At 56.6% G+C, this 27,929-nt stretch overlaps 2 protein-coding genes across 2 annotated transcripts; both read right to left on the bottom strand.

Moving 5' to 3' along the window:
* Window positions 1–526: 526 nt before the first annotated feature.
* Window positions 527–5,438, bottom strand: TUBB3 (tubulin beta 3 class III). The gene is made up of 6 exons (XM_049804215.1): window positions 4,504–5,438; window positions 4,088–4,202; window positions 3,265–3,537; window positions 2,802–2,910; window positions 2,070–2,180; window positions 527–1,789 (listed from the first exon to the last, which is right to left on the bottom strand). Exons 1-6 carry the CDS (start codon window positions 5,436–5,438, stop codon window positions 714–716), a joined length of 2,619 nt encoding a protein of 872 aa, XP_049660172.1. The 3' UTR covers window positions 527–713.
* Window positions 5,439–7,858: 2,420 nt separating this feature from the next.
* On the bottom strand, window positions 7,859–27,706 carry TCF25 (transcription factor 25). Its single transcript, XM_049805775.1, has 18 exons — window positions 27,494–27,706; window positions 26,212–26,379; window positions 23,832–23,906; window positions 21,759–21,883; window positions 20,147–20,212; window positions 18,923–19,005; window positions 18,215–18,345; window positions 15,457–15,556; window positions 14,442–14,535; window positions 13,309–13,401; window positions 12,573–12,678; window positions 12,034–12,193; window positions 10,939–11,026; window positions 10,186–10,344; window positions 9,430–9,520; window positions 9,003–9,082; window positions 8,341–8,413; window positions 7,859–8,105 (listed from the first exon to the last, which is right to left on the bottom strand). Exons 1-18 carry the CDS (start codon window positions 27,674–27,676, stop codon window positions 7,944–7,946), a joined length of 2,037 nt encoding a protein of 678 aa, XP_049661732.1. The 5' UTR covers window positions 27,677–27,706; the 3' UTR covers window positions 7,859–7,943.
* Window positions 27,707–27,929: the final 223 nt, after the last annotated feature.

Here is a 27,929-nt window from a genome sequence, read left to right as displayed (position 1 = left end):
CAGGAGCTGGGGGTCCCCACGGGGGCTCAAGGGCTGTTTGGGGTGGGGGTGCCCTGGATCCCCAAAAGCCAGACACGTGCTCAGCCCTGGGGCCACAGGGCCGGGGGGAGCACCCGGGGTCTGTGCACCCACCTCGGTTTGGGGGGACAAAGGGCCAATGCTGTCCTGGCACAGGGATGGGGCAGCCACCACCCCAGCATGGAGAAGGGGGACAGTGGGGACAAAGGCACAGCCACCCTCCTGGGCACCGCACCCCCAGCCAGCCCTGGGGGGCTGGAGCTGTGGGGCAGAAGGCATGGGGCACGGGGCAGGGGGGCAAAGGGACAGGAACTATCTGGGAGGGGACCAGGGCTCGGGCACAGCCACCCTGGGCATGTGGGGTCCCCAAGTCCCCTCATTAACAGGCTCAAGCCCCCGAGTTGCCCCCAGCAGAAGGTCCGGTGTGTCCCACCCCCACCCCCCCCAAAAGGAGCCACAGACAGGTGGTACCTGGACAGCAATAAATTTATTAAGTATTCAAAAAAAATAATAGACACGAACGAGTAAAAAACGAAAAGAGGGGAGGCAGGAGGGGGGGGGGGGGCCGAGCCGGCTCAGGGGGGGACGGGGTCAGGAGACACCGAAGGGCCGCACGGGGGGAGCCCGGCAGTGGCCCGGGGTGGGGGGTGCAGCAGCGCGAAGCCGGGGGGGCTGCGGGCATCGGGTGTCGGGCATCACTTGGCACCCTGGGCCTCCGACTCCTCCTCGTCGTCCTCGTACATCTCGCCCTCCTCCTCGGCTGTGGCATCCTGGTACTGCTGGTACTCAGACACCAGGTCATTCATGTTGCTCTCGGCCTCGGTGAACTCCATCTCGTCCATCCCCTCACCTGTGTACCAGTGGAGGAAGGCCTTGCGGCGGAACATGGCCGTGAACTGCTCTGAGATACGCTTGAAGAGCTCCTGGATGGCCGTGCTGTTGCCGATGAAGGTGGAGGACATCTTCAGCCCCCGGGGAGGGATGTCGCAGACGGCCACCTTGACGTTGTTGGGGATCCACTCCACGAAGTAGGAGCTGTTCTTGCTCTGGATGGCCAACATCTGCTCGTCCACCTCCTTCATGGACATGCGGCCCCGGAAGACGGTGGCCACAGTGAGGTAGCGGCCGTGGCGGGGGTCACAGGCGGCCATCATGTTCTTGGCATCAAACATCTGCTGGGTGAGCTCAGGGACGGTGAGGGCACGGTACTGCTGGCTGCCGCGGGCTGTCAGTGGGGCGAAGCCTGGCATGAAGAAGTGGAGACGTGGGAAGGGCACCATGTTGACGGCCAGCTTGCGGAGGTCAGCGTTGAGTTGGCCGGGGAAGCGGAGGGAGGTGGTGACGCCACTCATGGTGGCCGAGACGAGGTGGTTGAGGTCACCGTAGGTGGGGGTGGCCAATTTGAGGGTGCGGAAGCAGATGTCGTAGAGAGCTTCATTATCGATGCAGTAGGTCTCATCTGTGTTCTCCACCAGCTGGTGGATGGAGAGCGTGGCGTTGTAGGGCTCCACCACCGTGTCTGACACCTTGGGGGATGGCACCACGCTGAAAGTGTTCATGATGCGGTCGGGATACTCCTCCCGCACCTTGCTGATGAGGAGGGTGCCCATGCCAGAGCCAGTGCCGCCGCCCAGCGAGTGGGTCAGCTGGAAGCCCTGCAGGCAGTCGCAGTTCTCGCATTCCTTCCGCACCACGTCCAGCACCGAGTCCACCAGTTCGGCCCCCTCCGTGTAGTGCCCCTTGGCCCAGTTATTCCCGGCCCCGCTCTGCCCTGCCAGGGGTGGGGGGAAAAAATATTTGGCACCCGATGGCCGCCAGCACCCCCCGCGCCCACGCCGGGGATGGGACGGGGCGCTGCCGGCGGCGGCATCGGCAAGATCTGAGACCGGGGCGGGGTGGGAAGCGGAAACGGCAAAGGTTTGGCGGCATGCCGGCTGTGCCGGGCCCTGCGGCGCAGGTGGGGATACACCCGCCGAGCGCCCCAGGGACGGCGACAGCCCGGGACAGGTCCAGGGACGTGGGTTACAGCGTCCCCCTCCCCGAGGACCTACCGAAGATGAAGTTGTCGGGGCGGAAGAGGTGGCCGAAGGCGCCCGAGCGCACACTGTCCATCGTCCCCGGCTCCAGGTCCACCAGAATGGCGCGAGGCACGTACTTGTGAGCTGCGAGAGATCCCGTGCCGGGAGGGGACCTGCCGCTTCCCCGCCCCCGACCCCCAACCGGGGGTGCCCCACCCCACCCTGCAGGGTCCCACAGGGCTGGGCACACGTGTTGTGTTGTCGTTGTGTCCCCCCCAGAGCACAGGGTCGCTGTGGGGCTGGGGGCACATTTCTCCCTCCACACACAGTGGGGGTCCCACGAGGCTGGGTGCACATCTGCACCACCCCCACCCCACCCCCCCCAACAAACCACAGGGTCCCACAGGGCTGGGTGCATGAGTTGTGTGTGTGTCGTGTGTGTGTGTCCCCAGCACCTCAGGGCCCCATGGAGCTGGGTGCACATGTCATGTCTGTCCCCCCCCAGAGCACAAGGTCCCCACGGGGTGGGTGCACATGCCATGTCGTCCCCTCCAGAGCACAGGGTCCCCATGGGGTGGGTGCACATGTCTTCCCCCCCCACCCAGGGACGTGTGGGGTGGGTACACGTATCTGCCTGCCCCGCCCCAGTAGATGCAGGACCTGCCTGCAGCTGGGGAGGGGGGTGGAAAAGGGACAGGGGGGTGTCCCCCCCCTTCTCAGGGTGGGGGTGCTGGGGGGGGGGGCGGGGGGGGGGGGCTCGCTTACAAGAGGCCTCATTGTAGTAGACGCTGATGCGCTCCAGCTGCAGGTCGGAGTCGCCCACGTAGTTGCCGCTGGGGTCGATGCCGTGTTCGTCGCTGATCACCTCCCAGAACTGGGGGCACAGGGCTCAGCGAGGGCGGGGACACACACACACACGGACACCGGGACCCCCCCTCCCATTCCCACCCCACCTTCCCCCCGCGGGCAGGGCGGGGCAGGGCGGGGCGGGGCAGGGCGCCCCCTGGCGGTGGGGCGCGGGGCAGGGCGGGCGCTGTCCGCGGTGCTGAAGGGCGGACAAAGGCGGCGGGGGGGGGGGGGCGGGGCCCTTTGTCCGCCCGGTGCGGCGGGAGGTGGGAGGGGGGGGGGCGCGGCGGGGAGGAGGAGGAAGAGGAGAAAGGGGGGGGGGGGGTGTCGGTGTCTTTGTCCGCCGCTCGTCTCCGCAGCGGCGGGGCGGGGCCGCCGTTACCTTGGCGCCGATCTGGTTGCCGCATTGCCCCGCCTGGATGTGGACGATCTCCCTCATGGTGCTGCAGGGCCGGGCCTGGGCCGGAACGGAGCGGGAAACGGGAAACAGGGAACGGGAGCAGGAGCAAGGAGCAGGAGCGGCACCGGGAGCGCGGGGGGCGGCTCCGCTGCCGCCGCTTCCTTTATAGGCCCCTGGCGCCGCACCGGGCCGGGCGCTGACGTCACCGCCGCCCCGCAGCCAATCGGCGGCCGCCGCCGCAGCGCCGCAACAACCCTGCGGCACCGCCGCCGCCGCCACCGCCCCGGCACCGCCCCGCCCCGGGCCCCGCCCCTACCCCGCCCCTGCCCCGCCCCGGGCTCCGCCGGTTCGGGGACCCCCGGCGCCTACGGCGGGGGGGGGGGGGGGGGGGGGGGGGGCGCGGGACGGGGGAGGGGACCCCCTGCACCCACGGCGGGGGGACCCGCCCGGCACGGCCCGGCCCGGCACGGCATGGCCCGCCGCGCTGCGGGGGCACCCCGGTACCTGCGGGGGGGGGGGACGGACCGGGGACCACCCAGGCACGGCGGGAGCATCCCGGGGCGGCGGGAGGTGGGGGGAGGCAGCACCCCAACCCTCGGCCCATCATGGGAGGGGGGGGGCAGGGACGAGCCCCGGGGGGGCCGCCCCGGGAAGTCCCGGGCGCCAGGATCTCCCCCCCCTCCCCGCGGCGGGGCCGGGGCGGGCGGCGGCGGGCGCGGCCCGAGAACAAAGGCGGCGGCGAGGAGCCCCTTTGTCCGGGGGGCGGCTCTGGCCGCCCCCCACAACCCCCCCCGCGGGGACCGGCCTCCTGCCGCCCCGCGCCCGGGGCTGCTCCAACACCCCTCTGGTCCCTCCCGGTGCCGTCCGTCCCCCCCCTCCCCGCCCCTCCGGCCCCGGGGTCGGTGCAGGCGGCCGCGGCCCTACAACAGCAACCGGGAGCAATCGAGCTTCAAATAAACGGTGGGGCCGGGAAGGGCCGACATTCCCCCCCGCCCCCGCCCCGGTGCCCCGGGGCTCCCCCGGGGGCTGCACGGCGGTGCCAGCCACAGCATCACTGCAAAGAGCCTTTTATTGGGTACCACGAACCCGTCAGCCCAGATCGGGGTGCCGGAGGGTGATGCCCCACGGCGTGTCCCGTCCCATCCATCTGTCTGTCCGTCCGTCCGTCCGTCCGTCCCGCGGCAGGGACGGCCGTACTGTTACCCATGTCCCGCTGCCTACCAGGAGCAGCGGACCACCTCCCGCAGCGTCCGCCGGAGCTCCTGGCTCCGGAAGGCATAGATGAGGGGGTCGATGACCGAGTTACAGATGATGAGGATGAGGAAGAGGTTGAAGTAGCTGAAGAAGCAGGTGCAGAAGGGGTTGGTGGGACAGGTGACAATGAGGATGAGGTGGAAGAAGAAGGGCCCCCAGCAGATGAAGAAGACGCCCAGGAGGATGGTGAGCGTGACAGCTCCCTTCAGGCTGCTGTCATGGTAGACGGTGGGCTGCTTCTGCTGCCTGGAGATGCTGCGGAGGTGGTGGCGGGCCAGGGTGAACATGTGGATGTAGAGCACCAGCATGAGGACCAGCATGAAGAGGAAGAAGCCGATGAGGCAGAGGAGGATGGCATTGTTGTGGCAGTAGGTGATGAAGACAGTGCTGGAGACAGTGCTGGTCAGCCAGATGCTGGCCATGGTCACCACGGCCCGTTGCAGCGTCATGATGCTGTGGTAGCGCAGGGCGTAGAAGATGGTGATGTAGCGGTCCACAGCGATGACCCCCAGGAAGGAGAGGGAGGACACGACAGAGCTGCAGATGAGCATGTCGATGACGTTGTCCATGTGGCGGACGATGCTGGTGTGGACCACCAGCACGCCGTGCTCCATCAGCAGCATGAAGAGTGTCTCTGCCAGGTTGCTGACGCTCACCAGCATGTCGGAGATGGCCAGGCAGCAGATGAAGTAGTACGTGGGTGAGTGCAGGTTCCTGTTCTTCAGGATGGCAGCCACCACCAGCAGGTTCTCCACCAGGCTCACCAGTCCCAGCGTGAGGAATAGTTCGCTGGGAATGTTGAGCCCCTGGCACCAGGCGCTGCCGGCCCCGGCATTGCTCTGGTTGCCCTCGCTGGCATTCCAGGGCTCACGTAGCAGGCGCAGGGGGGCCAGCATCGACATGGTCCACACCTCAGCCCCAGGGCCCCCCGCAGTGCCCGCACACCCCCCGAGCCCCTGTCCCGTCCCGCCAGTGCTCCCGCAACGCCCGGCGGCGAGGCTGAGGGGATGTGGAGGAACTGGGGACGTGGGCTCCCACCACCCGGGGACGTGCCGGGGATGCCGTGTGCCCGCCGGGACTCCTGGTGTCACGGCTGCCCTCCTCACCAGCCCTGCCCGGTGTCCCCGCAGCCGCGCAACCGCCGGCCCAGGGTGATGGGGAAGAAAGGGCCCTTTCTCTGCCCCGGCTCCCACGGCTCCTCCTCCCGAGGAGGGTGGGCACCCGCATGACGGCGGCACGCCGGCAGCCAGGGGAGCCACCACAGAGGCCAGGGTTGCCGGACCCCCAACACAGCCCTAGGGAGCCTGACTGCTTCAGGTCATCATGTGCCTGGGGATCCCACATGCCCTGGAAGGGGTCCACGCACCCCCTGGGGCCATGCACCTTGGGGGTCTGTGTGCCATAGGGGTCCTCTGTGCCCTGGGGGACCGTGCACCTTGGGGTCCCCAAGTGTCCTGGAGTCCTGTGTGTGCTGGGGGGATCCCTGCGCTCTGGGGGACTGTGTCTCTTGGGGGGTCCCATGTGTCCTGCAGGCCTATGTGCCCTGGTGGGTCCACATGCCCTGGGGGGGGGTCCCATGTGTCCTGCAGGCCTACGTGCCCTGGCAGGTCCACATGCCCTGGGGGAGGGTCCACAGACATTGGGGTCCCTTGTGCCCTGCGGTGTCCACGCACCTTAGGGACCCTGGTGGGATCCCACTCACTGCAGGAGCCCAAGCGTCCCTCCCAGTCCCCATGTGTGGGGCCGGGATCCCCATCAGACCCACCAGCCTGGCCTGGCCCCGGGGAAGGTGTTTTGCCACGGGGTGAGCGATGGGTCCGATAGGGATCATCAAAGGCACGATTAAATGTGATGCCGTGCCTGCACCCCGGCAAAGCCCGGCGCCGGAGGGAGCCCGGGCAGGCTGGGGGACACGGGACCCATCTGACCATCATGTGCCTTTGGTTGGTGTTGATGCCTGGAGCCGCTCAGCTGCCAAAGAGCCATTCACGGCTTCATGAAAAGGCCGATCCCGCGGTCGTTCCCACTGACCGCTTCCGCTCCTTCCCACGGGGTGCCGGGAACCCTTCCCCATGGCACAGAGCACCCCACGGCTCCGGCACAGATGAAAGTGGCTCAGCTGGATGCACTGGGAATGGGGTCCCAGGCTGCCACGGTGCCTTGCTTACACTGAGTGCCAGCATGGCAGGGAGTTACGGCCAACACGTGCTGCGCGTCTAGCCAAAGCCGGTGCACACACAGCCCCAGTGCCGGGTGAGGAACTGCAAAACACTGCTTACCCCCGGGGAAACGCAAGCAGGAGGAATCCGGACCAACAGCCACCGGCTTCCCCCCTTCCTGGCTGCTGCTCGGCTAAAGAGCACGCTGGTACGTGTCACGAATTTTTAGCTTTATCAACAGAGGCTTTGAGAACAGAGCTAGAAAACGCCGAGTCTGCAAATCCAAGTGAAGGGAACACAAGGCACAGGGGAGCAGACGGGGCTCCTGTGCCACAGGATTTGGATGTGCTGGCAGGGATGGGGACGGGGCAGGCTGGTCAGACCCCAGGGCTTCGGCCAGCCTGCCCCATCCCCATCCCTGCCAGCCCCCGGAGATCCACGCAGCTCCCCAGGGAATGGACACAGCGAGCGCTGCAGAAGGCGGGGAGGATTTATTCCGGGCAGCGCAGCCTGGCTCAGCATTAGAGCCACATACACACCGTTACACAGCAGAAAAAGGAAAAAGCTTTGCGGGCAGTGAAGATGAGTTAAGGGTTTGAGTGCAGCTGACCTCATTGCTGGCTCTACAAGGTGAAGGTGGGGAAACAAGGGATGGAAGGAGAAAATAGAGGCAGGGGAGGGGATCCTTTCTGCTCCCAGCACGATCAAACAGCTGCAGCACAAGGAAGAACCGCTCCCCCCACAACTACGGTAGCACAGGGAGAGCTGTGGCAGTGGAGCAGGGACCCCGAGCCCTTCATTGGCAAGCTGGAAGGTCCCACGTCAGGGCCTGGAGTGTTTTGTGGAGGGAAGGAGGCTTCAGGCCAGGGGAAGCACAAAGGGCAACCACGGTTCAGGACTTGCAGGACAGGGCAAAAAAAGCCTCTGGCCATTAAACACAAGACCAGCAGAAGAGCAGGCAAGGGAACAAACGGGACAGCAAATGTGCTTGGAGGACAGAAGGGGACTAAGCTGACTTGAGGCTGAGGGACAGCTGCTGTAGATTAGTCCTGCCTCTTTCAGACAGTCCTCACCCCCCACGGAGAGATGCGAAAGGTGCCCCCAGTGGCAGCCCCCACCCTCCCCCTCAGACAGAGCCCATCCCCACAGCAAGAGCAGGCGCCCAGGGTTTGTGTGACTTTATTGGAGTGCGACACAAGTCGGCGAGGGGCGATTACAGAAGGCTGGGGGGAGATGCACACTCTCGACTCAGTCCCAGTCCCCGTCGCCTTCAGGATTGTCGTCTCGGGGGGGTTCCTGAAACTGGATGTTCGCCAGCATGTCCCGCATGGCTGCCATGAGCCTGTTCACCCCCTGGTTAAGGTCCTGCCCTGCTCCAGCCTCTTCATCCCCGTCGTGCCTGATGTCCCCCTGCAAGAGAGGAGAGCTGGAGCGGCCAGGCAGGGAGCTGCCTGCCTGTCTGCAGCAGGCAGGGAGAGAGACAATGCCGCTTGCCAAAAAGCATCAGGCTGCTCTGCAACCTGACGTTTACACACTGCATATGCCAAGAGCCACTCCCTTTGCAGAAACACTGTGCAGTGGAAACTTCGGTGTACCGACAGCAAAAGTGCGCTCTGATCTGCCCACAGCAGCTGACTGCACATACCTGCAAGTTAAAATTTGGCAACAGCGATCGGAAGAAGAGAGATAAAGTGCTTTCGTTGGATGGATGATTCGTTCTGAAAGACAGAAGTCGCACCACGGTTAAGGGGCCAACTTGGTACTCGACCTCTTGCTGCGGCTGAGGCAGTGCAGAGATGCTGGAGAGAACACGGGCCCTCCTGAGCCAGCCCCAAAGCAGGGTACTGGGGGGTTCTTGGGGATTTCTCACACCAGGCAGCCAGCAGCTGGCCAGCCTCTGGGCAAAGCAGCCATTAGAAGCACTACCAGGTTTGCTCTGAGCTGGGTCAGTGCATAAGAAACGTATGGGCGTCACCTCAATGGTCTGTGCGTACCACGGCTGGCTGCGCTTAAACCTGTCTTTACCCCAAACCACCTCAGTTAAGAAACAGCCAGTTTTTCAGTGGCCTTTGCCTTAATGGCTGTGAACAGCTGCCATCTCCGACGGTGACCACCAAGGAAAAGCAGCAGGACCAGTCCTGCCTGTACATTCTGCCTGTCGGCGAGCACCGCAAGCCAGGCTGCTCTTCCTCCAAGATGGAGGAGGACATCAGCTCCAAGCACCCACAGGCACCCAGGCCCGGGGGTGAGGGCGTGCTGGGAACATGCTGGCTGTGCCAGCGCAGAAACAAGGGGTGGCGAAGGTACCTTTCTGGTCTGGTGTAGGAAACGATGGAGTCCAAAGGAGGCAAGGGGTCAAACCCCATCACAGGCTGCGAGGTCACCTCCTGCGGGGGGGGGGGGTGGTGGGGGGAGAAGAAAGAAGGGGTGAAGGCTGGATCACCAGCAGCAGCAAACACCGAGGCAGAGAGATGGTTAGACCAGCTGGACGGCCCTTTGTCTTGGGGAGCGCAGCAGAGCCGGGCACCAGCTGCAGCCTGGCCTGCCCACACACGCACCCCCATGTGTCGCCCCGGGAAGCCATGCATACAGAGAGGACACTTTGAGGTCAGCCGGATGCTTCTTGCTGGTGGCTGGGGTTAAGGCGTGCCCAGCGTCCGCACTCACGGCATGGATGCAAATCCCATCACACCGCATGCAGCGGCACCACCTGTGCCCCACCAGGGCCCCTCACCAGAGGCAGAGCTGCCGTGGCCTCCTTCATCTCCGAGAGGATGATGTGCCGGTAGATATTCCTGGGTGCGCTCTGGTACCGCATCTTCCTCCTAAAGTGGGGAGGGGGACAGAGGATTGCACCGAGCACACATCAGCATAGCCAGCTTTCCATTTCTGCTTCTCTAGGTGCATTGTCAGCTTCATCCCTGGCTCTGGGGGGATGCGCCATATCAGACGGAGCTGGCCTATAGCGAAGCCAAAGTCACTTGGCAGCTGCTGACCTCCGGAGTAAAGAGCAAAACAGCTCAGGGACACTGTACCTACTGCCCCTCTCTTCTGCTTCTCAGAGCTGGAAAGTGTTTCTAAGCACTAACCTGCCCTGTGCAATAAATCGGCGAGCTGTGCAGCCATCTGTGCCCTTCCCAACAAGCAGCAACCCCTCCACCCTCTCCAGGCGATTTCCAAGGCACAGGCAATGGCCGAGGATGGGGGAAGCTGGCGCAGCACACACTCCCCAGTGAGCAAAAGCCGCAGCTCTTCATTCACGTTTGTGCAAAGCAGGGAAAAGCTTCTGCCTTCCCGGCCCCACAATGTAACCCCTGGCATCAGCAGCTACCATCAGATCGGCAGACATGGGGTTCTGAGCAAGCCCCAGCACTGCTGCAGCCTAGGACAGAGCTCCTCCTGTGGGCAGAGTCCTTCGGCCTGCTCTGTCCCCATGTTTCAGCACCCATGCCTGGTACAAGAGCCGCTCACGTCCACTGGCCGCACTCACTTGTGCTCAGACTCCTCCACCAGCGGGTCCTGGGCATCCACCATGCGCAACACCTCGTGGACGTTGGTCTCCAGCCACGCCATGACGGCTGGGTCCTTCCACAGGGAGTGAGTCCTTCCCACGTAAAGGGACGTCAGCTGGTTCAAGGCGGGAGGCTGGCTACGGGAGACACTTGTTATTCAGGGCACTCTCCTCCTTCCTGCCTGCAGGTCCCTGTGCGGGCTGGCAAGGGCTCGTCTCTGCACTGTGCTTCAGCGTGAGAACACAAAGAGAGGAATCGCAGGCTCCCTGCTTTGCTATCCATCTACCATCTTTTGCTTTCCATCTACCTTCACCAGTTTTTCTGCCTCCACCTATTTTTGGGATAAGCATAACCATGAGATGAAAGTTAATGCTGCCTTGACCTGAGGGGGAGACCACTCGCGTGTTTAGGAGGACCATGTGTCAGGGAAATCCAGACTGGTAGGAGACAGCCTGCCCTGAGAGCATGCACACATTGTTCTCTCTTACTACATGTACCAACAAGCTTCAGTATGAACTTCTGACCCATCCACATTAAGGTGAGGCGGGTCCACTAGCATTATCTGGTGGCCATTATGGAAATCCATTATCAAAGCATCTAGCAGCCTACTCAGGAAAACCAAATACTCTCCTCTGCAGCTTTGTAACTCCATTAGCTGCCTGAGCAAGCAAAGGCCCCATTACTGGCAGAATCAATTCCTTCTCTTTACTGAGAACATCTCCAGGGCTTACCTTATCTGAGCATTCAGCCCAAAAAAGGAATGGGACGCGACCCTGGCATCGGGCTGCACGCTGCAGTGATCCAACAATGGCATAAGAACTGCAGGAGAAAGTCAGACAGCTTGCTTTCAACAGCCTGGTGAGGAGCACCACCGGCTGCCACTGCCAGGGCTGCAGAGATAGCCTCATTCTGGGGGGGCCAGCACCCACGCAAGGAGGGTGTGAGGATGCTGCTGGGGGTTATGCTGTGTTTTGATCTCTGTGTGGATGACAGAAACAGATCCAGAGTAAACAAAAACCAAACTTTTTTATCCCCCCAGTGAAATAAGGTGCAATTTTCTACACTTAATGCAGCTGGCCTTTGAACTTGAACAAGGGTTTTATTTCAGTCACCGTGACAAGCAGCAAAAAAGATGGTTTCAGCCAACACAAACTAAACCTCTGTTCAAGAGCTGGTTATTCCTGCCTATAAAGTCACACCCTGCTCTGGGCCCAGAGGGGCTATATATCTCCTTTCATGGACAGCAGCACCAACTGGATGAAAGCAAGGGTGATGGGTGCCCATAGAGAGCACATCTAAAGCAGAGCAGTGCCTCAGAGGGAAAGCCAAGAGAGACTTGCTGTCTCTGGTCTGGGCAACCCTGGGGTGAAATGTTTTCCTGCTCCAAGACTCTGGCTCTCATTCTCTCCCAACTTGCATGCCCGTGACCATCTCTAATGAAGGGGCATCAGCTGCTCCGAGGAGGGTGCGCAGCAGGGATAACAGTCACTGATCTCTTCCTAACATGGGTCATGGCTGCAGGGGCCCTACCTGGCTCCACTGTTGTCTCGCTGGCCCTGCCACAGCTGGGGGTAGGATGGCTGAATCCCACCGCTGCCACACCAGACGCAGGCAGAGCCGTGTACCTGCCACTGCCGGTCTGCCCAAGCTCTGTCACCCTCTGAGTCAGGGCTCCCATCTCCCACAGGCAGAGGTGAACGCCATTTGCAACCCACAGGCAAACTGCTGCCTCTGCATTTGATTCCCTGGGATCCAGCCTTCACTCTCACAGATGAAAACAGTGACAAAGCCTGCGGGGACGGACTTACCGGTGGGGAGAGACTTACCGCTTGGGAACATGATCAATGCAAGCTGGATGAGCCGGGCGGCTCTCTCCCGGGCTTGGCTTAGCTCCAGCTCCGAGCGCTCCTCCTGCTGGCTCAGTAAGAAATAGGCCAGCGGCACCGAGAAGGCAAAATTGGGCAGCTGGGACAAATTCCGGTGACTCTGCAGGATCAGAGACAGAGTTACCGAGAAATGATGCTATGCAGAATGATCTCGATGTTGCTGGGCTGCACACAAGGTGGGGTTTCTTGCTTGCAGGATTAAGTTACTTTCCAGCCGCTGGCTTGATGCTCCCACAACTGAGTAAGCAATTCTGAGTTCGTACAATTGTTTGCAGGGTACCAGGATTACAAGAACAAACACCCCAGCCTTTACGGGTCATTCTGATGCTGTTGGGGTGCCAGCCTGGCTGTGAGACAGCCCTCAAAGGGCTAACCTGTTTACGAAAACCTCAGGCTCTGTGGCACAGCGTGCCAGCCCCACGAACCAGCTCTCCCCTCTCTGCCCCTTCTCTGGCCAGGGCTGCCTGTTGCCAACTCACCTCCCACTCCTGGAACATGCGGGTCAGGAAGGTGTATTCTCTGGCTCGGAGGGACAGAAAATCGATCAGCAGCAGCACGCACAGTGGGTCATTCTCTGGATCAAGGCTTCAGAGGGAGGCGAGCACAATGGGAGGAAACAAAATCAGTGTCACAAAAGCTGAAGTAGCTGTCCTCATTTCTAAGTCAAACAAGACTTTCCCACTAGCATCCAGAGCGCTTCTGTGACTCAGCAAGCGGAGATAACGGGAACACGATCGTTCCTGCATGGCCAGAGTGATGGTGCAACGCCCTGCCTGGTTTGCGTCCCTGCAGAGGGGTGAAGGCCCCTGTCACCACCCAGGAGAAGGATCAATGGCCACAAACTGAGCAGGCTGAAGCCACCGCTATACATCTGCTCCGTAGGCTCTGTGCTCTGTGGACCAGCCAGGCCCACAGCTCAGCAGTCCAGAGCAAGGGCCACCCTGGTCCCATCAGTTTAAGCCTCCTCCTCAAAAATCACCTCTCTCCAAAGCAGCACCACAGGTAAGAGCCTTTGCCCAAAACTAACCTCTGACACCGCATCTGTAAGGAGTGGAAACAAGCCCTCACTGAGCCTGGGAGAAGTAGTACACCTCTGGGGTTTTTGGCCTGCGCTGATTAAGTTCGGTGCATTGTTGGAAGCGTGTTCCCCCAAGCCTGAGATGCGCTGCCTCATCCCGCAGGGAATGGGGTGCAGCCCTTGGCAGGGGCACCTACCTCAGAATCAGCTTGCAGAACTCCAGGGCTGTCCGGGGACAGCCTCTCTTCTCCAGGAACATCAGGTGCTTGAAGAGAGCCAGGAAGAAAGCCCTGTGTGGGGAACAGCAACAGGGTTTAGAAGCCAGATTGAGAGAAGCACCTCGTGCCACTCAAGAACAGCCCCAGCTCCTTGCCCCCTGAGCATCAGTGCCACTGTGCAGCCAGCAGGGTCCAGGGAACCTAGCCTGGTGCAGTACAGGGTACCACACACACCCCATGTTCCCATCTCTTATTTTTTTTAATCTCTTTGTGCAAGTATAAGGACAGCAAACCCACGGCCTGCTCTGCAGACTGGGGCCGACAACTCAGGACAAGAGAAACAAGTAAATTCCCAAAGTCTGCATCCTCTCTTGTCCCAGCCCACCCAGCCACGCAGAGATGGGGATGCAGCGTGTGCACGACACATACGGGGGGGAGGACTGATGCCCAGACTGGTGTTACAGATCACAGCATTCAGGTCACAGACAGTAAGAAGCCCGCCAGTGAGCAGGTACTGGAAATCTGAGCAACCTCCAGGTACAGCAGTTTGGGAGAGATGACTTGGGTCAGCTGACTGGAAAATTCCCAGAATAAAGTCACCCTTCCCCACAGCTACAGAGCTGTCACTACATAAAGAGCTGGGCTGGGAGCAGCACGAGTGCTGGGGATGAAGGCCAGGCAAGCAGCACACAAGTGACCAAGCACAGCCATAAACACACAGCGAGTGTTTTTGTGACAAAAATAAGTACCATTCTGGGCTAACGGGTACTAATTGCAGGAGAAGGATATGACAGGGAGGAAGAGTTAACGCTCCAATAAGGAATCCCTCAGGAAAGAGGATGCTTTGCAAAGAAACCTCAGCACAAGAGCTGGTGGTACCCCAGCACCCATCTCAGGAGCCCTGCTGCTGCTTTGCTGAGGGGCACTGCCACTGACTGCCAAGCAGCAGAGCTTGTTCTGACAGAAAGGGACATTCAAGGTCCCCCTGCCACCACTCGCCAGCACGGATGACGCAGCAGACATTGTGAATCTGGGTCTCTGTGGCCAAAGTAGGCCAGGGCACGCCGCAACAGCTCTCTGGCAGACGCGGGGCAGGCAGGCGTGCTGCCTACCTGTTCTCCAGCCGCCGGTAGTCCAGCCTGCAGGTCCCACTGGTGAGACTGAAGACGGGGTGGAAGGCGCACTCCAGGCTGTACAGCGCCCGCTCTGCAGACAGCAAGGACAGTGTCAAGGCAAGCCACCACCCCAGCATGCCATGCAGCTCAGATTTAGCCCAGAAGACACTGATAATTGAGAGCTCTGGCACCCATGAAATAAGCTTGTTCACACTCTAGCCATGCACAAAACTACTTCAGAGTACGTGATACCCAGGCAAACAAGCCGTGTTCCTGTCTGCAGGCATTAGATCATGCTCTGGTTGTGAAAAGCAACTCTTCCGGAGGTCTGGGATTGAGGCTGGTACAGATGCCTCTGCCACAACTATCTTCACATAGGGAAGCCAAAGATCCTGTCCTCACTTTGCCTCTGGCCCCTTCTATCATGCTGGAGAACGCACGTCCCGGTTACCAAACATCACATCTGACACCTGAGACTGTAGCACAGCAGCCCAAGGGGCAGCCATCCTCCAGGATGCCTCCTGCCCCCCACGCAGCCTGGGGTGTCCTGAGGATCAGAGCCCAACATGCTGAGCTGCAAGGTGCTGATCAGAGGAAGGCAAGGCAGGCTGGCTCGGAGGGTTAGGTGGGCTCCCCGCAGAGGGGGTACGCTTCCTGGAGCAGCCCCTCACACTGTTGTATCTCATACAACAGTCAGACCCTCCTCCTGCAAGGGATGTCCTACAGGTGGGACCCCGCCACAACCAGACAATCCTTCCATTCATTTTGAAGGTGAACGCTGATGTGCTTTGCCCCAGACAAACAAGTCCGGCTCTATTTAAAAGCCTCCAGCAAAAGTTGCTGGTCTGCAGGATCACATAAGGCCGAGCGCTCACAGCCCCAGAGTCACAGACGGGGAGCCAAACCAACCCTTCTGGTTTGCTGCTTCTCTGTTGAAACAAAACCAAAACTGAACCAAAGCCTTTGATTACTAATTCACGCCAGGACATCTGCTTCTCACCTCAGCTCTTACCTATGAGATCACGGGCCATCTCCTGATCCTCCTGTATCCGGCACACATCGCTGAGCTGCAGAAGGGAGTCCACGTGGTACGGGTTCATCTGAAGCAGCAGCTACAGAAGAGCATGAGCTTGATTATATGATGGCACAAATCACTGGTTTCTCACGCACTCTGCCTAGGAGGCAAGCTCTGTAAGCGTGGCAGGGAGGCAAATGTCCTGACACCGCGCGTAAGAGAAAGGAGCTGTTCTTGCCCCTGGGCCTGAAGGTGAAGAAATCCTGTCCCACACCATCAGAGAGCCAATGCTCAGACTGTAGTGCGAGGCTAGGGACGCACCTTACCTGAAAGGCTAAAACTATGGATTAAAAGAACCTAAGAACAGTCACGCTGGGTCAGAGTAGGGGTCCATCTCGCACCGTCTCTAAAAGCAGATGCCTGGGAAAGAGGGCACGAAGCTGGACACACGTGACTACTCCAGCACACTCTAACCTGCCAAACTTTAGGGGTTCAGGGACCCCCACTGTCAAAGATGCCATTGGTATTAATGGTGTCTCCTCTCATGAATTTGTTCACTTACTGACCCAGGTACCATTCCGGCACTCCAGCTCTGCGATACAGAAAGCCATCGCTTAACCATACAATGCAAAAAACTTCCTTTAATCCCAGCCTGCCAGCTCCATCCCCGTGTTGGAAGGGACAGCAGAGAGATCTCTCCCCACCCCATACAGGATCTGAGCCCTCAACTGCAGCTTCCCTCAGGCAGCTCCCTCCCAGCGCCATCCCAGCCGACCCAGCTTTTCCAGCGCTGAGGCCATGCCAGGCCTTTGATCATCTTTGCTGTCCTCCTCCGAATCTCTCCCAGCTCCACCATATCCTTTTGAAGGTGAGGGCCCAGAACTGCATGCAATATTCCAGATGCAGGCAGCAGGCATAATTACATTTTTGTTTTATTCTTTACCCCTAAAGAATTCTGAGCATTTGATCAGGCTTTTGCTTCCTCTGAGTACTGAGAGGACATTTTGACACATCTATTACAATTCCAGGATCCAGCTCCTGAATGGTAATGGATTAAAAACATCTTTTTCCAGGCTTCAGAAGTTTAACCACATATGAAAAACCTCTGCATTCACCAGTTACACTATAAACGGGCTACTTTTTCCAAGTACCTAAAACTCAGTTTCAATATGAAAATACTCACCAGTTACACTATAAACGGGCTACTTTTTCCAAGTACCTAAAACTCAGTTTCAATATGAAAATACTGAAGCTATTTCAAATCTCCTCACGGTTTAGTTTTGGGATTTTTTTTCCCCAAAAAAACCCTGAAAAATACATCTTCAAAAGCACCAGAAGTTGCACATCTGCAGGATGGTGGCCAGCGTGACCACCTGCAGCACAAAGCCTTTATGCTCTAGGCTGTCCCAGCCCAGGACCTTTGCGTCTGTGCCACTTGCCTGACGTTCTACCCCTTCCTTGCTTGCTCTTAAGTTCCTTTCTAGTCCTCCTTTTCGGAAAGGATGGAGCATCTAGGGTCATTGTGATAGGAAAAAGTGCTCTTCACGCACTTTACAACTTCGCCCACAAGACCCTTTTAACCCACTAGCAAGAGCAGAAAAAACATTCACTGACCAGGACACCCCACCCCCACCCCCCCCAATAATGTTTTTCATGCTGAAACCACAGCAGCAACGCAGATCTGGGCTCCAGCTACGTTGAGACTGTGGTTATCACAGATAAACTGCTTGAGGGTTTGAAGTACTTCTGGTATCAGCAAACCCATCTGTTAGATTTTACCCTTAATAGAAAAGTGGAAGACTAAACCTGTAGGAATATCTTCAAATGTAGCCAGACCCACTTAACACAGACAGAGCATAAAGACTAAAAAGTACCACGGAAAACCTGTCCTGCTCTGCACAGTGGTGTGAGACCATGTTTGAGCTGTCCTTAGGATGCTGGCTCTCAGGTTGATCACTGCTGCATAGGAATTACCTTGCATCATCTAATGTGAATCCCTCAGTCCAGTCAGCAGGCAGAATTGATGAGCTGGAGAGAGCAGTGGCCATGAGCAGAGGGTGGGAAAGCAGAAGGAAGTAAACTTCATTTAGTAGACAATGGCCTCTTTAAGAAACTTCTCCAGGGCGTGTCTCTGAGCTCATGTGGCCAGGGTTTTCAGAGTAAAAATACCTCATTTATGGTTCAATTTTACTGTTGCTTATCACTACAAACTATAAATGTTACCATACAGTTTAATGAGCTTGGACACGCATGAAGAACTTTCAACACAAAGACTGTTTTGCTGAAATACCAAGAAAGTACACATTTTTCATCCATGCAAGAGTTTATAAATACAACAGCTGTTAGTTTAGATTCCCATTTAAAGATCGGTTTATACAGTATTTCTCCCTTCCCAGCTGAAGAGCTGAGACAAGGGAGCTTTATCCCTACGTTTTCAGCCAAACGGTCAGTTCCTGCAGGCTCCTCTTCCAGATGGCTACCTGGCAAGCTCTTGGGCAGAGCCACCAAGGCTTGGCCACCAGCCACTGGACCTCATTTGGACCAGGGTGGTCACTTATCTTATCCGTAATGTGAAAGCAGAGCTCAGAAAGCAACGCTGCCTTGCCCAACACAGAGGGGACACAGGGCTCTACTGCTCAAAATGAGACTGGCAAAAAAAACCCACTGGGATGCATCAGCCCACCTCCCCTGCCAGGGAAAGGGGCTGCAGGAATGCAGAAGGCAACAGCATAGGCAACCCAATTTCACAACATACCACAATGTTGTTGGGGTCCATGGACTCTACAGCATCCAGGAACTTGAACTGCACTTGCTGGTACTCGCGATGGTGCTCGAAGGTGAAGTACTGCACTCCCCTCCTGGTGTCCACCAGCTGCATGGTAATACCTAGAAGGTGCATGGGAGATGTGGATTCCACTGCTGCCAGCCTGCCAGCACAGCGGCAAGAGAAGCTCTTCTGCTTTCTTATCACACAGAAAGCTAATTCACATCACTGGGTCCAAAGCCAGACATGTTTTCAGAAACAACCAGAGAATTTCACTCCTTTCCCTCCTCTCATGAGTCAAAGTCCAAAACCCACCTAAGAAGCCCAGGCAGCTTTCTCTCCCCATGGATATTTTTCATTATCCAGCAATACCGCTGTTAAGAAGGGAAGTACTCATCACCTGCTACCTCCAGTAAGGGGACAAACAAACCCTCAAATGCTAAGATACGATATGACAGAATTCTCCCTGTTGAGAAAGGAGGTACTTCCATCAGCTGACGAGCAGTTCCCTTTCTCCATCAGCCAGTGCAAAGCCTGTGCCTGGCAGCTGATGAGATCAGCTCCAGTTTCTGTGCGCTGAGGCTCTAGGAAAGCCAGGCTGGCAGGAGCAGCCGTCCATGCCAATACGGGCACAGGACTGATGTGCCCCATCAGCTAGCGGCAGCATGGTGCTTCGGGAGGTGGCACTGAAAGCCTCACCTGTTTTGCTGTAGCGTGGCCAGGTGTTCTTGGGAGCCGTCAGCCACATGCTGCGGACATACTGGCGCTGCCTTTGCCTTGGCCTAGGGACATAAACACAACAGGTCACGATTTCTCTGTACTAACAGAATGAGGAGGGCTGAAACCAGCCAGAAAAAAGATGATTCAGGGAAAAAGAGACCCAACTTCTCCCCTAGCTGCAGCCCTGCCACACGGAGCTTTTGCCCAGAGCTTTAACGTGTTTGCCTTCAAGACACAACATACCTTCGCTCAGGCCTTGCTTTACTTGAACCATTCCTCTTTGGGCCAGCCAGTGCCTCCAGCATTTCCACTTCAATAGCTTCTCTCCCCTGTTTTTATTCCTGCCAAGTTCTCAGCTGCCTCTTCGCTTCAGACAGCTTCCCAGGTCCAATTAAGAGAGCCCCATATCCCTCTGACTCATCTCTCTTCCCAGCAGTGCCTTCAAATGTCAACTGATCTAGTTTAAGCCATACTCACAAATGCAACCAATTTATTGGTTCAGGGCAGGAGGAATTCAGAAATCAAGGCTACCCTAAGAAAGTCATGTCTCCTCAGTAAGGGACTGCTGCTTCTTCCTCAAGCACTAAATATTCTTCCACGGACTCTCTCAGAGAAGGCTTCTGCTTCCACCATCACTGCTCTGAGCTTATACCGTTCTTACGTGTACATTTTTCAACCAGCTCATGAAAGTGAGAACTTTCTGGCTAACACTGACCACAGTGCAATGGATAACTGCATAGAGACCTCACACTCAAGAAGCAGTAGGTTCCCTGGGCCCCTGAAGGCACATGCATGAGACCCCCTGGAAAGCATTCAGGGTCCACTTTGTAAGACATCAGAGACTTTGGAATAGCAACAAGAGACAAATGCTGGAGAAAGAAAAAAAAAAATCTAAGAGTCTGTACTCTATGAATTTCAGTGAAAGGACTTTAGAAGGCTGTTTTAACAGTAAATGCGAGGGGAAATTAGCAGAAGAAAAAGCAAATGCTAGCAAAAGCCTGGAGAAGTCTTACTCCACCCCTCACATATATCACAAAAAAATAATCTCCTGTCCCAACAAGTGACTACTACATAAGTAAGACACCCTGAACCCTGGATTCCCTGCCCAGGTGTGGCACTGGGGACTCAGTAAGCCGTACCAAGGGAAGGACAGACACACTGACTCAGACTTTTAAAGGGTTTATTATGAAATTCTGGACTAACCTCAGTTCACCAAGAACAGTGCGAGCCCCAAAGTATCTCTTCAACTCGTTCTCTGCGTTCAAGTTTCTGAGAAGGTTGAAACGAGAAAGAAAAGCTACTGTCAGTTAAACATAGCCAGAAGTCTCACACTCGAGTCCTCTCCATCAACCTCAAGTGCTCTGTACCTCAAACTGTCTCTGGCCAAGCCCCCGAACTGTCACACGCACCACTGATCGGACACAACACACAGAAAAGAGACTAAAAATAGTCAGAACAGGAGGCATCGAAAGCCCTGTTCAATCAGACACAGGCTTCCTTCGTGCTTTGGATCTGCTCCAAAGCCGGTGCTGAGCTGGGGAATACTTCTGCTGCCCTCTCCAGGGCAGTTGGGGCCTTAGTCTGGGATACTCTCAGGACAGCCTCCGCTCAGGAGCGCGCACGCTCGGGGTACGTGTGCCTGGAAAACACGAGGTAACTGCTGCTGGCAGCCTGCAATTCAGGGCAAGCACCCTAACCACTGCATGGAGGCTGGAAAGGATTAGAATACATTTTTTTAATACAAAGATCTTGTATCAAAGCATGACAATAACTACAGTTCTCTTGATCTAACATTTAGCCCAGAGAAGGGAGGCGTATTTCAGAGGGGTTTCTCTCTGCTGTCCAGTGAGCAGGGCTTGAAGAGAGGGAGTGGGAAGGCTGAGATCCAGCACTGCTAACCCTCACCCACTCAGAGATTATCCAGCTCTCAAAGGTTTCTTAATAATGTTTACTTGACCAGAGAAGTCACCAAAGTTTAAAACCATCTCTAAGTAAACAAACATTCTGCCTTTACTGCAGTGTCCCTGAACAGGCTACGCTAGCACTGAATGCCCACCAGCCTAGACTCAGTTTTGATGCAGCGTGACTGGAGGTTTCAAAACCGGGACTGGTAAGTTGTCCCAGATACAAGTTTAAATGTTTTCTCCAAAACCAGAAAGAGCTGCCAGTGTCTGTGCTAGCCCAGGGCTCTGAAATATGCTGGACACAGGAGCCAGCCCATTCCTAACAGGTTTCCCAGTGCAATACAGGCCCAGATGTTACAGATCTCAAGTCTGAAGCAGATTCATTCTCCAGCTCTTGGACATGATTGGCACACAGTCCACTTTGTTGATGGTGACATGTGGGAAAGGTTAGACAAGTCTAACTTGCTTTCCTGGTGAAATTAGCTCCTGGCACTGCCTGTACTGGGGCCTGCTGCTCAACAGCACCTGGTCTGAATGCAGCTAGTCACCTGGCCAGGTGAGTTTGATTGCAAAGCTTTAGGCACCAGGGCTCTCAGCAGCTCTGCAGAGATTCTCCTACAGAGTCACAGAGTATTTTAGGCTGGAAGGCACCTCTGGAGGTTAATCTGATCCAGATGCCCACTCAAACCAGGCTTGACAGCAGACAATACCAGTCACCACTCAAAACTGAACACAGCTCCAAGAGCAATGGTTAGAAACAGGGCTGTACACAACCACTACCACAACCCCTTTCAAGCAAGGTCCTGCATTCATGGCCAGATCACACTGGGAGGCTCCCCAACTCCCTTCCTCAGGGGAACAGATATCCCTGTCATGCCCAAGGCCAAAATGAGGAAGGAAGCAAGCACTACCTGTGCTCTACATAGAGCAGAGGCCTGCTGCCAGCGATTATTCCACTCTGGGTTTGCTGTGATAGCCCATTGGTATCCTCAATCTTCTCCAGCAGGCTGTCGATGTCTTCCAGGTCATTGTCTTCCTTAAGATAGGCACAGGCAAAGACAAGGCAGTTATTAGAGAATGAATCACCACAGCACACACGTCACCCAGTGGAGATCACATCCAGCTGCCTCCAGGTCTTTCAGCTTGTCTTGACCTGTGTGTGACACTGGTGCCCCTACCACTCTCTTACTGAGGCCTCCTACTCTCCGCTCAGCCCTCTACTCCCTCAGGAATCCCACCCAGAGCCTGCTTTCCCTGCCCAACTGCCTCTGAAAGGGCTAGCTGCTCTTCCCTGCTTGCACAAGGTATCGTAGGGCTGTTGCTCTTCACACCATCACGAGTCTGAACGTGGCAGCTGAATAAATCTAGCATGGACAAGAGCTGGCAAGCTGTCTGCTCTCTGGTCTGCCCCTTCCTACCCAGCCTTCGCTGTGCTTTGTCTGGTTTATTTATACTACAATCCCTATAATATCATAAAATGTTGGGGTGCTGATTTTAATAATAAATATTTAAATAATCAGCCTTTACCATCTACTTTCCATGGAAACACTAAGTTAACTGCTGTGACCCTTGTAATAATGTATCACTCGCATGACTTTAACCCAGCTCTAATGTATTGCACTCTCACTCTCCCCATCTTCTAACAACCCAAAGAATATATACAACTGTTGAGCGTGCGCTGCTGGATAACACTTTCATCCTGATTTTCCTCTGTTTTTCCCCACAAATAGCAAGTGATGCATTTCTTATGTGGCCGCTTCACATCCTCCTCATGATGTACGTGGGTGGAACACAGAATTCCATTCATGACACCCAAACAGCCCTGCGAGCTTGCCTTTTCCAGCTAAATATAGCCACTCCGCGTGGAGTGGTTACATGAAGTTTGTAATGTGCTTTGCATTTAAATGCTTGAACAAAGGTAGTATTATCTCTAGTTAGCAAATCAAACTGCCTCTTTCTGGATATGAAGTCTCCCTAGAGCCTACCGCTGGCAGTTGTCACCCTGTTTCTCATTTTCTCGGACTGGGAGAGGAAATGGGCTCTTTGATCGGGTTCTCTGCCTTAGTAACTCGCTCTGAGCTCACCCAGCTGAATTCCCAGGGAGGTGGCGGCCAGCCAGGCACCTACACCAGAGTCATGGCTCTCCCATTCAGCACTTCAGCGTACTGCAGCTCAGGATGTTAAGCAAAGGATCTCCCCCAAGTAAACAGTTAAGACTCTTAAATGTTAGCAGAAAATTAGTTCCCACTTAAAATTTATTTTTGTTGAATTTAAAAGACCAATGACTGTAATCCCTTTAGTCTCCTAGCCTCACTCAAGTAGGTAAAGTATATTCAAGCATACACATTTGTCTCTTATAGTTTATCCACAACACACAGAGATACTGGATAAAGTTCTCACCCCAAGCACACCTCCCTAGCGGTAGACAGCTTAGAGACAATCACCGTCCCCTTGCTCCCTTCACCAATGAGGGGACAGAGCAGGTCCTGCGGGAAGAGCACGTGGCAGTGCGTTTGCCGATAATGCACGAGCAGAAGCTCCTATCAGCATTCAAGTATCAGATGTCAAACTACAGAGAAGGTGCACCGGGGAGAAGGGAACATGAATGATGGTTGGCAGTGAGAGCTCTGTATGGCTCTGCAGAGCCAGGAGAGCTACCTAAGTGGGACAAGGAAATCAGAGGGAAAATGCAAAATTCCTCGCACTGTACCCCCTCCCATGTGAAGCCTCGAAGCAGAGATGAAAGAAGATGCCACTGTGAGGATTTCAGCCCTAAGCATCCGCAGCAGAGCTGCGCCAGCCCCGGCTGTTTGAAGGACTACAGTCAAAAGCTGCTATTGCCATTTCGTAATTTTAAATGAGTACAATGCAAAAAGGAGCATTTTTGCCTCCAAATCTTTCTGTGACTGCCTCAGAGTTGCTACTTTGTCAAGCCCAATGGAGAAATTAGCACAGTCTCTAACTCTGAGCAAATGCAGACATACCAGAGTCTCCCCTGCTGAAGTTTTCTTGGTTTTCCTTTTCTTTTTTTTCTTCCGTGGCTTGTTACTCAACACAGGCTGCAAACAGAAATGGAACAGCTGTCAGAGCACGCCCACAGAGCGCAGGGATGAAAGCTCCACGGGGAGAAAAGCATTTCCCACAGGGCTCAGCATGCCAGGAGGGCCCTTAAATGAAAGCCATATTGATCCTTTCAACTTTGTCAACAAATGGAAATTAAGCCACAAGGAGAAAATGAAGTAAAGCACCAATGGCTTACAAAAGTAAGGGTTAAACCTCAGCTGACTTTCACATCAATGACCAAGACTACAAAATCAGGCAAGAAACAGTTTAGATAAGCCAGGTGTGGAAGAAGTATTTCAGCCCTCCTTCAGTCTCTAGGATAAAATTTATTTCTGTCTTTCTAGTGAGCATGACAGTTTCATCAGTGTCGTGGTTTAACCCCAGCCACCATCTAAGCACCATGCAGCTGCTCACTCGCTTCCCCCCCACCCAGTGGGACGGGGGAGACAATTGGAAGGAAAAAGGTAAAACTCATGGGTTGAGGTAAGAACAGTTTAATAGAACAGAAAGGAAGAAACTAATAATGATAATAATAACAATAATAAAATTACAATAATAATAATAAAAGAATTGGAATATACAAACCAAATTATGCACCATGCAATTGCTCACCACTTGCTGACCAATGACCAGTTAGTATCCAAGCAGTGATCTGCTCCCCACCCCCAGCCAACTCCCCCCAGCTTCTATACTGGGCCTGATGGCACCTGGTATGGAATATCCCTTTGGCCTGTTTGGGTCAGCCGTCCTGGCTGTGTCCCCTCCCAACTTCTTGTGCCCCTCCAGCCTTCTTGCTGGCTAGGCACGAGAAGCTGAACAATCCTTGACTCTGTATAAACACTACTTAGCAAGCATGAAAACATCAGTGTGTTATCAACATTCTTCTCATACTGAACCCAAAACATAACACTATACCAGCTGCTAGAAAGAAAATTAACTCTATCCCAGCCGAAAGCAGGACAATCAGTCACTCTGATTTTCACAGAAACCAACACCTGCCTGAAAGCACTACACAACACAGGCTCCTCTCACTGCAGATGCAGCTACTTCAGCTCACGATGCTGCGTGGTATTCCCTAACGGGTCAGACACACTGCTGTCCATGCTGGCTCTTCCCCAGGGAGTACAGAGCTAAAAAGCACCTTTCCAGGATCTACGCACATAATACAGCGAATAACAACATTACCAGAATAATCCCACAGCTCCTGAGCAGATTTCAGAACCAAAGGAACGTGCGGGCCTGATTTGGCTCTATCAAATGGCGGGGAGACGTCTGCCGAGGGCTCCCATATTTCTACCTGGGAAATACTGAAAGAAGCGGCCGGTGCACCCTGCAGTGTTTACGCAGCAAATTCACTGGGTCAGGGCCTGCTGGAGCCACTGCTCACACAGGGAGCGACCAAGCAGAGCTCACACCGCACATCCAGAGCATTCCCAAGCCCCTGGGCTGGCTGAGGCCACCAGCACAGCTGGACCATGCACCGACAGTGGTCTTTGCTCCTCCGGCCATACCACCTGGCACCCAAAACCCACGGGCACACACCCCAAATGCTGAGACCCAATGGGCGAGGCCAGAGGGCCAATCCCCCTTTGTTCCCCCCAACCCTCATCTCCAGTGAGATATGGACTAGACTTGCAACGTCGGATTGTTAATTAAGTGCCCCTTTCCTTAGGTGCTTCTGCAAGGAGACACTTCTGAGCTGATACAGACTACAGGAGGGATTCTTAACACAAAACAAGAAAACACTACAAGGAAGAACAAGTTCGGTGTTTGGTTTCCACTGCTTGGAGTCTTCACAACATCCACACCAAAACAAACGCTTCACTGAGCATTTACCCACCAGCCCAGCCCCACGTACAGTGCAGAGCTCAATTAATTGTGCAGGGAAGGGAGCAGAGAAGCAATCTCCCTTTCAGAACCCCAGCGTGCCTTCCTTCTCGCGCACTCTGCCTGACCTCAGTGCTCGTGAGGACACAGCACAAGGTCTTCCTCAGGAACCTCCTTGCTGTGGCTGTAAAATCTTCCTGGATCCTAGGCACAAATGCAACCCTCAGCACCAAATTGCTTGTCCTCCACCAGATCTGGAGCCCCAAGCACCTGGATTTAAGTTCCCTGTGTGCAACCCTCCCCTGAGGCTCACATCCTCAGCCTCTGACAAAATCCAGGTACAAGGGGAAAAAACCACACTTGTCCATCACCACAAAGCTCCTCAGCACACACAGAGACAGGGAGATAAGAAATCTTCTCTCTGCACCTCATGTGGTAACCGCCATCATCGCTAGATCCCTGCGGTTTAGTTACCGTTTGGTCCGGCTGCTCTGCCTCCTCCCCATCTCCCTGCACATTGCCTTCAGTCTCTTCAGTTACAGCCCCTTCGTTGCTCCCTCCTGCTGCATCCTGCTCGCTGAGCCGGGTATCCGCTCGCTCCTTTCTGGACAGCGGCTCATCCTCCGACTCCTCGGCAGTGATCTGCGCAAACAGACGGACAAGCTGCAGAAACAGCTGGCGTGGGGCTGCGCGCTGCCCTCTCCCACACCCAGGGGACAGAATTCCCTAGGGATCTGATCTGTTCCACTCCCACCTGCAAACAGAAGAGAAAAATGTTGCAGAAGCAGCGCAGGGCTCAGCCGCCCAACTGGCTTCTCCAGCAGACGGATGGGGATGACCCCTCATTTCAAGCGTGTCGCCCAGCGGGTGCCTGAATAGCCCTGCACCCACTGACTCGCTCCAGGGGAGCACAGGCCCACGACAACGCAGCCACTGCACAGCATGGCCGGCAGAAAAAGCACGGCCCTATCTGGACTCTGCTCTTCCTCGGGAAGAGCCTCCAAAACCAGCCTTGCCTATGCTCGCACAGCCAAACCTCAAGGAAGGAGAGGGAACCGCTGGGGCTGGCGAAGGTGCCCAGAAAAGAAGGACGAGGCTCTGTCACCCCAAGGAGCCATCTGTGCCATCGGGGCCTGCCTGACCCCCAACCTCCAGCACCGGGATCTTGAGGGGCCAGGAAGGTGGCAGGAACATTCCTAAAACCGGTTTCACCCACTGTCTGACCACCCTGATACTCAGGCCCAGCTCTGACAACATCCAGACCCAGACCACCCAGGCCCTCCCAGGCCTCCCTCCCGGTTAAGTCCCAGCTGCTGCCCCCTCAAGCCCTCCCTACACCCCCATCCCACCCCAACTCCCTCCCTTTCCTACCCCCCAGCTGAGTCTCCCCCAGGCTTTCCCAGTCACCCACCATCCCAAACCCCTCAGTCCCACCTCAGTCGCTGACCCCAAATCACTCCCTCCTTCCTGCAAACTGTCACCTCAGTCACCCCCACCCTGCCACCGCCCCACGGGTCACCGTCACCCCTCTCGGTCACTGCCACCTAGCCCCCTCCCCACCCCGTTCCCTCCAGTCACCCCCATCTCTCCCTCAGTCACTGCCCTCAACTGAGCCCCTCACAGTCACTGCCAGCCCTCAGCCAGTCCCCCCAAGTAATTGCCACCCCAGCTGCCCCCTCCCACCGCCGCTGCCCCCCCCCCCCGGCACCACCACCCCACAGGCCCCAACCTCTCCCCCACCACTGTCACCCCTCACCAGCTCGAAGCGGTTGCTGACACCGCTGCGGGCCGACCCACGTTGTCCCCTCCCGGCGGCTACTGGTGGCGGCAACCCCTCCGGACCGCGTTCGGGGCCGGGGTCCAGGCCTAGCTGGCCCAGGCCCGGTTCCTCCTGACCCCGCTGCTCCCCCCTCAGCCGCCGCAGGGCCCGCCGCGACATGGAGCCCGGCGACTAACTGCGCCTGCGCCAGCCTCTACTCCCGCGCCTGCGCCGCCCCGCCCCTCCGCACTGCGCATGCGTCCCGGTGGCCGACACGCCTGCGCAGATAGCTCTCACACACACCCCCCCCCCCCGACCCGCTGCCGCACTGCGCCTGCGCGGGTCTCGCCAACCTCCCCGCTCTACGTGGCCCCTCCCCACTGCACCTGCGTCACGCCCCCTTCCGCCATTGCGCAGGCGCATTGCGCAGTGG

The sequence above is a fragment of the Accipiter gentilis genome, chromosome 7 (assembly GCF_929443795.1).
Source record: "Accipiter gentilis chromosome 7, bAccGen1.1, whole genome shotgun sequence".
NCBI lineage: Eukaryota > Metazoa > Chordata > Aves > Accipitriformes > Accipitridae > Astur > Astur gentilis.
This window is presented reverse-complemented; position numbering and strand designations above follow the sequence as displayed.